This window comes from Aquila chrysaetos, chromosome Z, assembly GCF_900496995.4.
Source record: "Aquila chrysaetos chrysaetos chromosome Z, bAquChr1.4, whole genome shotgun sequence".
Lineage (NCBI taxonomy): Eukaryota > Metazoa > Chordata > Aves > Accipitriformes > Accipitridae > Aquila > Aquila chrysaetos.
Genome location: NC_044030.1, coordinates 28,010,109 through 28,022,898, shown reverse-complemented (window position 1 = coordinate 28,022,898; position 12,790 = coordinate 28,010,109). Strand labels below are relative to the sequence as shown.

The following is a 12,790-nucleotide window of genomic DNA, read 5'->3' as shown; positions in this document are numbered from 1 at the left end:
TAAGTGGAAGAGCAGCCTGAACAACCTGAGGAAAGCTGACTGCTGGAGAGGAAAGTGCAGTCATCAGTGGCAAGCAAAGGTAATCCTCCCTTCTCACACACTGTTTTGAGAAGGGTTTCCCTAAAAAAAAAAAAAAAAAAAGCCACAACTTAAAACCCCACACCACTATCTCTCACAGAGCACAAACAGCCATATCTCCAGAACAAGAAGTTAATGTAAAGCCTCTGTACTTGTACACACACACACAAAGAGGGAAGCAGAGGTAGAACAGCCTAAGGTTGCATCTGCTCCTGTAATGTTTGGCACCATGAGGAGGGAAGAGAAAAGAGGAAGTGAAGACAGGGAGTATGTTTTCTCTTCTCCTTCCTCTTGCTATCTTTGCACTTTTAGTAGCAGACAGTCCCAAGTTACAAGATCAAAAAGAAGAGCATGGTTCTTTCCAGGTTTTTCCACAGAGAGCGTACAACCTTAAGGAAGAGGATAAACCCATCAGTTTGGTGGAAATAAGCCATACTGAGCAAATATATGAAAACACTCTTCAGATCAAATGAGTAGACTTGACTAGTTCTCAATACTTTGCTATAAAATTATTACATCATTTTTCTCAGGTCCTTTTATATTTGAGAACACTTTTTACTTAAGCAAACAAAGGGCAAGCTTGTCCACACTTTGGGCTCACAGGATATGAAATACAAGGAAGTGCTTGCCACACAGCAGATATTTAGAGAGAACTGTCTACACTGATGTTATAAAGTCATCCATGGGCTTTATCATGCCTGCCTCCAGAAGGAATAGCACCATAGTCATGATGAAATCATGTAGCACACAACAGGTGATTCAGTGGTGTTGCACAGAAACCGGCCAGTGTAGAGTGATGGGAAAACCTCACTTCAGGAGGAGCCATTAAAATTTTCCTTCCTTTCCACTTAGGAACAATCCTCATTTTAATGCTATACTGAAGCCACATGGGGAACATTAATTTTCAGAGTATTGATTCATAATAAAAGTTTTCAGAGTATATATTCTATTTATTTTCAATCTGCTTTCTTTAGCAATATTCCTCTTTTCTGCAGGAAATTAAGTCTTGAATCAGGTTAACTTTGTACTATTTACATGCACAGCATCTAAAACCGACTATAGAAGGACACCATATCTTACAGTATCTTGTTAGCATACACATATTCATGTACAGCATGTATATAGAATATACCTGCAGTTATGTTAGCCTCTAATACCTTTGAGCAAGTCTAAAACAGCATTAACTAGTTATTTTATTGTAGTACACAAATTATAGCATCTTGTTAAAATATACACATCAGAAAACAAGTAATGCAGAGTAAGAAAATGCCATGGAAGATGTTAAATGACAAAAGTGTAGCCTAATTTGATATCTAGAAATAGCTTCATGAAATAAGCAGATTACATATAGTAATGGCAATCAAACTGACAGACTGTGGTTCTTCATGAATCCCCATCCCCTCCCCCAATGTCTCAGTTCCTGTCAATCTAAAAGCCTATGCCATTGTGTAACTAATTGATTATAGCCTCTTTCCTTCAGTTTTCTAGCTCTTTAATTTATATGCCCTAGGAAATTTATCCTGATGTTGAGATGAGAGAAGTTTATCACACTAGTTTGTTTTCAGAACCACATAATCAGGTCTAACTATAAAATTAAGAGAACCATCAATATGAACTTTAATACAATTATTGTGAAATGTATATTGGCTTTTGCAAAACGAGAACACTGAAATTTGCCTAACTACTGCATAAGCTACGTCCTGAAAGGATGTTTGCCTCACTGCCACTAAATTAGGCCTTAACATGGGAAATATGTAGTTAATACATTCCAGACATCAATTGTATTTTATAGTTTGTAGGCAATAAATGGGCACAAGCAGAATATATAGTTTCTTCCGATAAGACATCCTGTAACTCAAGTAATTAAAGGATGTGTAGATAGATTTGTGAAAACATAGAAAAACAGACATATGGACTCAAGGACGAGTAAAATTGACAACACAAGTAAGAAGATAAGGAGTCATTTGTTAGCATGAGAACAGCATTTTGGGGGTCAAAGATTATTTGACATGAAAGATACGAGAAGAACAAAGGAAAACCAGAAGTTTAATGTGAGAATATTGAAAAGTGTGACTGGAGGAAAACGACAAGGTAAAAAGTGCAGCCAGAGGAAGACTACTGACTTCATCCCTTGCAGATCCCCGAAGGCCCCTCCGAACCACAAGAGACACGTGCAAGTGGGGGGTGATCTGGGGTGGAGTTTTGTTAATAGATACCTGAAATATTAAAATAACCCCTTTGAAATGCCACAAACACAGTGTATAAAAAGGCGAGTTTGGGTATAACCGGTGCGCCTCTGGTTTTGACCATGCGCCCAGCGCTGTTTGCCTTTGTTCTATAACAAACTTGTAAAATTCATGAAATTCAGCATGAGTGCATTTCTCACAATTATAATCCTTTTATTTGCATGAGCTGTGAGCCTTTTGGTTTTGGGTTTTTTTTTTTTGAAGTCAGCAAATACACATGCACTTGCTGAGTGGAGTCATGGACCATATTTAATGTTTCCAAGAAACATTTTTAAAAGCAGTTTACCACAAAACTATGAGATTAGTTTAAACCAGCATAAGTCAGAACTGCTAAACAACAGTTTACTTTCTCTTCCTTAGCAATTTATGTCATCCCCTTCTTGTGTCAGTCCAAGGTTTAAGCAGATGGGTAAAGTGACACAGGTTAAATCTAACCTGGATTAGATCCACATGCCTGTTTGCTGCTGCTGTAAGAACGGTGGAGAGAGAAGGCACTGGCTTTTAAATTATCAAGAAAGTCTAACCTGAGATAAGACAAGCTCTGGGAGAATTTAAGATGGGTGACTGACCATTTTTAACTACCTTTTCTCATTAAACTTGTTTTCCCTTCTAAAAGTCAGTGGATTAGACTTGCATTTTAAAAAGCAAAACTGCATTAAAGGCAACACCATCCAACAGAGTTGGTTATTAAAAACTTTCTTGCATACTTTAATCTAACACATCTACTTGAATCCAAGTTATGTAAAGGCCAAAATATTCCCAAATATCTAATGCAACATACTAGCCAAGAAGGTGGAACCAACTGTGAGATGCTTTAGCAATTACATTAATTAGAAGAAAGACAGGTCAAGACTAGTTTTACTCACATCTTAAACTGCAGCTAGTAGGTGTGGGCAGGTTTTGTCTTTTGAGGGGGGCGGGGAATACTTTAAAGAGAATTGTAAGGAGTGAGAAATAAAGAACAGCTTGGTTTCTACTTCTTTTTAAACTTAAAAATCTGTCTGCCCTTTAAGTCTTGAATGGGAAAGTCACTCAAAGCTTCAATGAACATGCTGAATGAAGACTAACTTCTTAGTTTCTAAAGGCAGATGTTACAGTATTACGTAACATCTAAGTGGTATAGAGAAATAGACCAAGCAGTGTAGAGAACAGCAGCACTATCCATTATTTGGCTAATCAGATAGTCTCTTCAGAGAGCAAAAGCAACAGAAAAACCACAGACATACTGATGGTGCAAGACAAAACAGTCAGATTAGAAGCTGGCATCACACATATTCTGTTGCCATTAGTACTCAAATGTCCCAGTCTCCTTCACTTCACTCTTTAATTGTCCTTGGCATGTTCTGGGAAGGAAGATCAATTAACGCCCTTCTGAGAGGACTCACTAACTCTCAGACCCTAAATGACTTATCCACCACCTGAGTTTCCAGTAGAACAGAGAACTGAAGAAAGGTGTTCAAGTCATTCTCCCTCTTCTCAAATCACACCACATACATTTCAACTCAAATGGCTACGACTTGTTATTAAACAAAGATACTTCTTTTTTCTGAAGATATCATTCACATCCTGTTACTGAAGAGACTCATGGAATAATTCAGGTTGGTAGAGGCATCAGGGAGTCATGTAGTCCAACCTCCTAAACCAAATGGTGTCAAAACCGAATGCAGACCAAGTTGCTCAGGACTTTACTTAGCAGGGTCTTGAAATCCCCCAAAGATACAGACTGCACAGTCTTTCTGAGTAACCTCTTCCAATACTTAACTGTCCTCACAATAAAGTTACCTTCCTTGTGTCAGGTGAAGATCTACATTTCACATTTGCTGTGACAGACGTCTTTTACAAATGTAGACATGTTTCAATAAGATCCGAGAGAAAGTTTAAAAGTACATTGCTTATAGTATCTGCAGTTTTTACAGTTCTCTGCACTGCCTACGGGTAATCAAATACAGAATGGTTTCATTACAGACAAACCACTAGATGGAGCTCCTGACTACAAATATAAGAGACAGCTGAGACACCGGCGACCCCACAAAACCTAAAAAAGTTATCAGAACAAATAGCGGGTTACATCTGGGTTACAAATTTGAGTCTGAAGTCTTTCTGGACATTAGACAAGACTTGTCTGCTGTGGCTAAAAATTTTTGTAAGTAGGTAGACCATTGGTTATCTACTCTTCGAATATGAAATGGATTAAACCATTTCTAAAGAGTGTTACTATGATAAATATTTCCAGTTGAATAGTTTTGTAGAGTAGACTATGTATATACTCAGAATAAAAGTAAATTAATATCTCAAGGTAAAACAGTAAGTTCCAGGAAGTCTCTAAGCCTTATACTGGAGGCTAGATGTATTTTGTATTCCTGACCAACCCAGCAGCCATAATGAATATTGCACGGAACTATACTTTGAAGTTGTCATGCAGGTGAAACTCACCATACTTACATATAACAGATGAACATAAATAATCAACTAACCAGTTTCAAGTAGGAACTGTTCAAAAATAAATTAGGTGGTAGATTTTAATATAAAGCATCAAATAAAAGAGTTTACTCCCAATACATTAAAATCTCTGTAAACTACTCATCCAAACAAATAAGCAACAAGGAAGGTTTTGGGGGTGTGGTGCTATTAAATTCTGCAACTAAATGTATTGCTAAGATTCTTCATCAACACCAGAACTAGCTAAACCAGATATCCTATAAAAATCACATACTGTGGTTTATGTAACTGTTAAAGGATGCTGTTGCACAGCACCTGCACATTTACATCAAGTCTGTCATGGTGCAGACGTTCCCTGCACTCTGTAATCATTTATCTTAGTATTTTGTTTAAGTCAGCTTAAGTCCTTTACTCTGCTCACCACAGTTGTGGCATAGGTACCTACATTACAGCAGTAAAAACAGTATGAATGCAGTCAGCTTACAGTGCCATGGAGAAGCAAGTACATGTCCCATGACCCCTAATAAGATATCAACACCTACAGTATCTTTAATGGCAGATGAAGTGGCAGATGTTTGATGAAACAGATTCTTTGAGATTTCAACCAAAACTGGTAGGAGGGGGAGAGATCAGTTGCAATAGTTGGCCATCTCCCTTCACACTCCCACCCTGTCAGTATCTTGTTTCAATTAAAAAAAAAAAAAAAAAAACAAACCTCCGATCAGATTGGAACTGTTTTGTGTTAAATTCAGCTTCCCTTCCATACTAGTGAAGTAGAGGGTAATACTGAAACTGAAATTGTAGCAAAATAGGACTGTACATAGAGCCAGGAGCAAGTAAGCTGTTGCCCCTCTGCTAAGGGGTAACAAGCAATCATCTGCTCACAGCCTCCAGCCCTGAAGAGTTTTTCCTTTTGGCCTTGTTCAGTTAAAAATTCAATTAACTTCTGCCTCAGATCCTCATTTATTAGATGGGGAACAATAGCTTACCAAAGTTATCTAACTAATGGTCGATGTCAGGACAGCTCATGGAAGTGTGTGACATGATTAACACTTAAAAACCTAATTTGAGAATCAACAACCAGAAGACTGAGAACTTTCCATCAGATTGCTTAATACCTACTGATTTTTTTTGTGAGCACTCTAATATGCTTAGTCAGTGAAGGCATAAATCTGATTAAACACTGCAATAATCTTTTAGGATTGTCTTAATTGTTAAGTCATCCTGCTTTAAACATATATGAATGTTTCTTTATTAGTTACAGGTGTGCCACTAAGTTGAGATGCAAATAGTTGGTATTAAGCACATTGCACTTAAAGTCTTGTTTTATGAGAAAAGATATGTAAGATCTGAGAACTGGCTGCTCGCACTATTTCAATACTGCTTTGTTCAGTATAGGTCAGTACTGCTTGTTCCCTCTTTGTTTCAAAGAAACCCACAAGTTTTAATCAACATTTTAGAACTTAGTGAAACTTGTTAATGAATTACTCAAGATGCCTTTAATAGTTCAAAACCCAAAAGAAATACAACATGTAGTCACCTTTCAACAAGAAGATGGTAAATTTAACAGCTTTCCTTTAACATTTATTCTACATCACTGACCTAACTTGGATTCCTATTCACAAAGAAATGCCAGATCATTTTTTACTCAAAGTGAATTTTAATTGCATTCATCAATGCAAGTCAAAAAAGCACTTTATTCAATTGTTGCTTATAAGCAAGAACTGACATTGACACTCAGATCTCTTCTGAAAAAGAAAGTTCGCTGTGAAGAGACAGCTCTTGAAGTTACAGATTTCACAGAAACATTCTGTTTTCAGTGTTAGAGATAATACTCTATTTTTTGGACTTTGACAGAGATTAACTATGTTGTACCAAATTAAGAGTTGCACCAAACTGCTACAGAGATTTTTTTTTTTTTAAATAATTTTCAAAACATAAGGATAAGCTTACCTTCAAGTTTAGCTCCATAGTGGTATTTTCCACTACTGAAGTGTGGTAAGGAAAATATAAGTGAGCCCAATCCTAGCATAAATGCTGAGAAAGCAAGCCATTGTGGTTTGTGCCCTCTTTCTCCGAAGAAAGATACAAACAGTGACAATACACAAAAAGCAATGTCATAGCTTGCAGAGATTAAGCCAGTGAGGGAACTGTTCAATTCGTAACGCTTCTCAATTGTCGAAATACTAATGTTAATCAGGCCATTTACCACAATACCTACAAAAAAAAAAAGAGATAATTAGTCAAAGATACATTAATTTGATAGAGTTCCAACAGTAAACCCACCATTGTGTGATGGAAGGGTTAAAATTAATATATTTACAAAGTTACATTTTAAGGTATTTATTAGCTTTAAAATCCAGGTGTATAGTGGATTGATACATTGCCAACTTAAGCCAGCCAAACTGCACAGGACCTATTCAATTCTTCTCTCTCCTGTGGGCATTAAAGATTCAACACTTAAGCCAGCAAAATACCATGCCTCAAAATCTGTTCACGTATTAATGTTCCAGATTCAGTTCAAAGCACAGATAGACTTCAAACAGAATACATTACAGTGTCATAAGATACTGTACAAATTAAAAGGAAATTAGTCAAGATTGACTTGCATTAGAATACAAGCTACAACTGAAGCAAGTTCAGGATATAGCTTTCAAACAATGATTGTCAAACAAACATAATTTCCTCCCTGCCATCACGAAGGGAAGATACAAGAAGGCTTTGAACAGACATCCTTCCCCTGTAATACAAAAAAGTGTAAAGTTACTTAAAAATACTTTGCAGCTCTTCCAGAGCAACTGAGGTGATTAACTGAGGAAAAAGTTTGCCCTCTGAATCTTAAGGTTCCTTGAAACAGAAGTATCAGACAACCTGGAAAAAAGGCCTTGCACAAGCTGCTCTACTTCAGCACAGGTAAATTCCAAAAAACTGATCCAAAAGTAGAAGCAAGTAAGCTGCAACTGCCAGTGCCTGCTTGTACACACTGTCCATTTTTACAAAAGTGTTGTTTGTAGATATTAACTTGAATCTCCCACCCTGCCTCACATTCTGTTTGTATGTGAAACACCAAGTAGTTAAAACTTAGAGGAGTTTACTTTCAACAGTCCCAAAACAGGATTCTGTTACAAGTGAGATGAATAGCTGTACTTCACCACAGTGCCAGTAAACTTATGGTAATCTAATTAAACTGGGCCTGTAATAAAATATATACCCTGGAAAAAAGTTAGGAAGTCTTGGAGTCACAGTTGCAAATACGAGTTCTGTAACCTCACAGATGACAGATGAGCATCTGCCATGACCCAGGCCCTACAGTTATCCTTCCTCTTTGATTCTCTACTGTCATTCCAAGACCGGAACAGAAGGACAGATGACTAGGAACAGCAACAGATTTAAGTTAGTTTTCAACAGGCACTGCACCACCCAGAAGTGCAACTACACAGGCTGAACTTCAACAGGTCTGCTTAAGTGCTCTACATACATACTAAAAAAAAAAATTACTCCAAGTGTGCGATCAACCAGCTGTTTTCTTACCAGTGCAATCCCCACCATAACTGAACACTTCAGCTTTCTATAAGGAGGCAGCTTTTGGCACAGTCTTAATTTTCTAATACTCTGCTAAAGCCTCTTTATCAAGGATGACAATTTCACCTGTCAGTCTGACCACCACACTTAAATTCATATGGGATTAACAGAAGTATTCAGGTGTTCCTCCACTCCCATTATTTATACATTTGGCAGCTTTCTTTTCTTCTTAAGGAGCACTGACCAAAGAACAATACTAGCGTGAAGGAATGAACAAACAAGTTCTTCCCATTTGCCAGCACTTCAAACATTTACTAAGCCCTTAAAACATTCACATAAAGTAGGTGTGCTACATAGTAAGTTGGTTACAGAACTAGAAAACATTGTCTTTTACCTGTAGTTTAAGCTGCCACCCTTAATTTACATCCTAAAAGACATAAAACCTTGCAGTTAATTTCATTGGCTAATTAGATTTCATCTGTAAAAATGTAAATGTGATGAATGGCAGTATAACTTCTCAATGCCATCATCTAGTGATTAATCACTAAAATCTCTTCAGGAAACATGGAACCTGTCTGGTACTAACTTGATCTGAAAAACAAATTCTACAAGGACATCACAACACTTCAACAGTAGTATAGAAATTGTTTTTTAGCTATTCTCATCCAAAACCTTATTGTCCTGCCACATCTGTTAGGAGTTTAGGTACAGTGTGTACTGACCCACAAAATCCAGATCAATCATAAACCAATTTCATTTGCTCTAAGAAAAAACAAGAGTATTTTTTCTTCATCCCTTTAACAGAAAAAAACATGCTTTACAGTTGTTATAAGTATGGTGGCTTTAAAGCAGTGGTTTGCAGACACGTAGTCAAAAAAGAAAAAAAACCAAAACAAAAAATAATTTAAAAATCTTTCCCGTAACAAATCTGGTCGGGGTATAAAATATTAGCACTATCCAAATTTTTCAGACAGATTAGACTGGACCAGTCTCAAACAGTGGTTCTGTTTGTTTGTTTAATAAAATTATTAGTGACATGAGTTAGAAACAGCCCTTCCTGCACTCAAAATAGTGAGATAACTTCTACCTTGTTTGCTACTACAGCTATGAACTGCAGTATATCCTGGTTTTGTATTACAAGATGCAATCATACATTTATGCAACTCTAAGTGCCATACAGAAAGCAGGTATTAGTCATGTAACTATGTTCTACACAAAGAAGTGTTTTCTATTCTGGAAATACAGGTTTCACATGTACTTGAAATAGAAACAGCCAGAAATGAAGAGTTAAGTTTCACCTGGAATCTTCTGAGGAGCTGAATTACAGCATATCAAGTGCTAATGGTAACAATAACCTCTTTCCTAGGGCAGCTAGAAAATAATCTAATAAATACATGCCTTCAGTTAGACACACACACACAAAAATCTACACGCAGGTACCAGGTCACTGCAGATAACTACCTACTATGTTCACTCATTGTGTAAAAAGTCTAGTATAACAACTTACATACATTAAAAGTGTGTTAAGTACTACGGCATTGTTCTTTGGCATATTAGGAAATAACCTTTCCGAGAGGTACGTTAGCATTAGCAGGTTTTATAGATACATTTTATCTTCCTCAGTGATGGTTTCCTGTAATTTGGAGGGTGAATTAAGTAATCGAACCCAAAGCTAGAGTAGAGTAGTAGCTCACGTAACTTCAAAATCCCAGTGTTGTTTTGTGTGCTTTTATCTAAACTCTGAAGCTGCAAGACCTAAATATTTTCCCAAAGTTTCACATGCAGCACTGAATTTGTTGTCTGAAAGTGATTCGTGTTTCTTCTGCTTCTCAAAAAGAGTTGCAACTTGAGTCTACAGTGCCAGATTTCCTTTCTACAATCTAGCCAAAGGAAAGATACTTGTTCAGAAAATCCAGATAACACATTATTAAGAATGCCACAAGGTCTATAATAGCCATGCCTACATCAGCTTTCAAAATGAGCATCAGAAGTTTCCTTACATTAAGGTCCTAAATCTGAACTAGATTAGATAGGTACCACAGGACTACCACTTCGGTAAGTGGCATAACCAACACCCATTGCACCCTGAGGGGACAAAGATACAAGACCTTTTTATGACTGGGAATGTATCGACACTACTAATAAGAGATAAAATTTAAATGATACTGAATTCATTGTTCAGCTGAGCAGACAATCAGATCAGCACAGCAAACTCAATTTTAAGAAATATTGCTATAGCAAATGCAGAAGTGCTGGAAATATTCAAGATGCTCTGTCTAGTTTGCATGATCTAAAAGTCTTCTAGTAATCAGCTGCCACTGAAATCTACCATGTAAGAACTTCTTCCACTCCTCCCTTTCTTTTACTATGCTAGAGAAAATAAATCTGAGCTAACAGCAGGACAACTGCAACAGTAATCACCTCCAGGTCCTACCAGCTGTAGCACAGCCTTTCAAATACAAGTAAGGAACAACAGGCTCTGTCCAAAACTCTCTAGATACTTTTCTAACACAACATGTGTATGTTAAGAAAAGATCAGATTCTAAACACCCTGAAATCAGAAAGAGTTCATGGAAACACATATTGAAAGACACTGGTTCTTCAAAGGATTTTCCAAGCAACACAAGTAGCAGTCAGATCCTTCTAGGTTTTAAGCAGAACCTCCTACTCAGCTCTCCTCAGACCACCTCAGTTACCTCAGTGTGGTTCCAGGCATGAACACAGCCATCCATATTCTACCTGTCTTTGGCGTAGTCTGCCTGCTCTTCCAGCACCGAATCTCTTCTCCATGTCCCCCCCACACCTCTACAGCAGTCTCATTCTTCATGAGCAAAAAGGATGAGCTTTAAAGCCTCAATTTTTCAGGAAACAAGTTTTCTTTTCTAGCTAGTCCAATAAAGTTGAAGGGTTCTGAACACTAATCCAATAGCTCCATTTGACAGAAGAATATCTAAGCTTTACAAACCTCAAGTTTGTACATTTGGTACACTAATGCTTCCTCTCCCCCTCAGCCATTATTATCACTTTCTAAGCCTAAGGCTTTCCAAGATCCTAATACATCTTGTTACAGAAAACCAAAAATGTGGACAAGAATATGTGAAGCTGAACAACAGAAATTAAGAGCAAGCTAAACTTCAGGTTCCCCCCAAGGTTAAGTTAAGCCGTTAGGTAAGTGTTAGAAAGATGACTGCACTGGGATCCACAGAACAAAACCAGATTTTTTTTTTAAAGCCATCTTAATTACCCAAAGTCCCACACAACCACACCAAGGTACCTTCTTAATTGTCGGGCAGGTAACAAAGTACGTGCTAGGGCACTAAAGTTTTGTCTATTGGTTTATATTGTGTGTTTTATTCCCTGGGTTATATGTCTCGACCTGTGAGGCACATATGGAGCACTAATTTCCCTGTGAGCAATGGGGACGCAGTCTAGACAAGACCATGAAGCACAGAGCAGAGGGGACCATGGACTCAGCAGTGGTCAAAAAGGTAGGTAGGAAAAGAAGAAAAGGAGGAACAGAGTGAAGTACAGAGAGTAATACTGTATGAGCAGCTTCCCTATCCAGGGCACTACGGTACTTTCTTCCCCCACCAAAGCCACTACTGTCACTTTTCAGCAACAGCACGAGACTCAGGCAGCTGGAGGAACCCTGCCTCCCCTTCCCCACCACCCAAATCACCACCCCTACTTCCCTTGCCTTCCCAAGCCCAGGCTCCCACTTGGCCTCCCCTGCAGCTCCAGGATGGAGAGCAAGATGTGCACCCAGGCCAGCAGAAGGCCTGCAGGAGCCAGGTCCCACAGGGAAGGTGGAGAGGAGTGCAGCAGGCCTGCAGCTCCGGACAAGGTGGTGGGGACAGGTTACCTTGGAAGATAGCCAGGAGGCTGTAGGCAGCCAGGTAGCCCTCAGGATTGTTGCAGACCTGCAGAGCCTTAGGTGCGCAGCAGCCCCAGCCGCAGGGCCCCTCTTCAGCCTCAGCGACACCGGCATCTGCCCCGGCGGGGCTCGCCTGGCGCTGGCGGCGGAGGTCGGGGCTGGGTGGCTCAAACACCGGGTTCTCGATACCGTCACCCTTCATAGCGCTACGAAGCCGCTGCCCAGCACCAGCTGCAAGCGACGGCAGGCGCAACGCTCCTCTAAATACCCGAGAACGGGCCGGCCCCGACGGGGGCAGGTGGCGGCGCTTTCCCCCTCCTTCCGAGGAGGGCGGCCCGCCCCGACCCGACCCGACCCCGCCCTGCCCGGGCTGGTGGGGGCCGTGTCCCGGCCGCTCGGCGAGACCCCTGCGTCGGTGGGGTCACCGCTGAGCCCGCGCCGGGGAGGGGGCTGCGGTGACACGGCCTTCAGCCCCGCCGGGCCCTGGCCCGCGTCTCTCTGCCAGCCGGGGCAGCCCCTGAAGGAAGATCCCGCACCGGGAGCCACCTAACGTTAACGCGATTAACGTGGACGTCGGGCGGATCAGCCCGGGGTGCGGGCGGGCTGGGTTGCGTTTCGTTTCAAGTTCAGG

At 39.7% G+C, this 12,790-nt stretch overlaps 1 protein-coding gene across 1 annotated transcript in view; it reads right to left on the bottom strand.

The window, feature by feature from the left end:
* Positions 1-12,458, bottom strand: part of SLCO4C1 (solute carrier organic anion transporter family member 4C1) — a 34,360-nt gene extending 21,902 nt beyond the window's left edge. The window contains exons 1-2 of the mRNA XM_030005762.2: positions 12,148-12,458; positions 6,717-6,980 (exon numbers count right to left, since the gene is read on the bottom strand). Of these exons, the coding sequence (XP_029861622.1) occupies positions 6,717-6,980; positions 12,148-12,361 (478 nt within the window). The 5' untranslated portion in view covers positions 12,362-12,458. The remainder of the gene's footprint in view (positions 1-6,716; positions 6,981-12,147) is intronic.
* Positions 12,459-12,790: the final 332 nt, after the last annotated feature.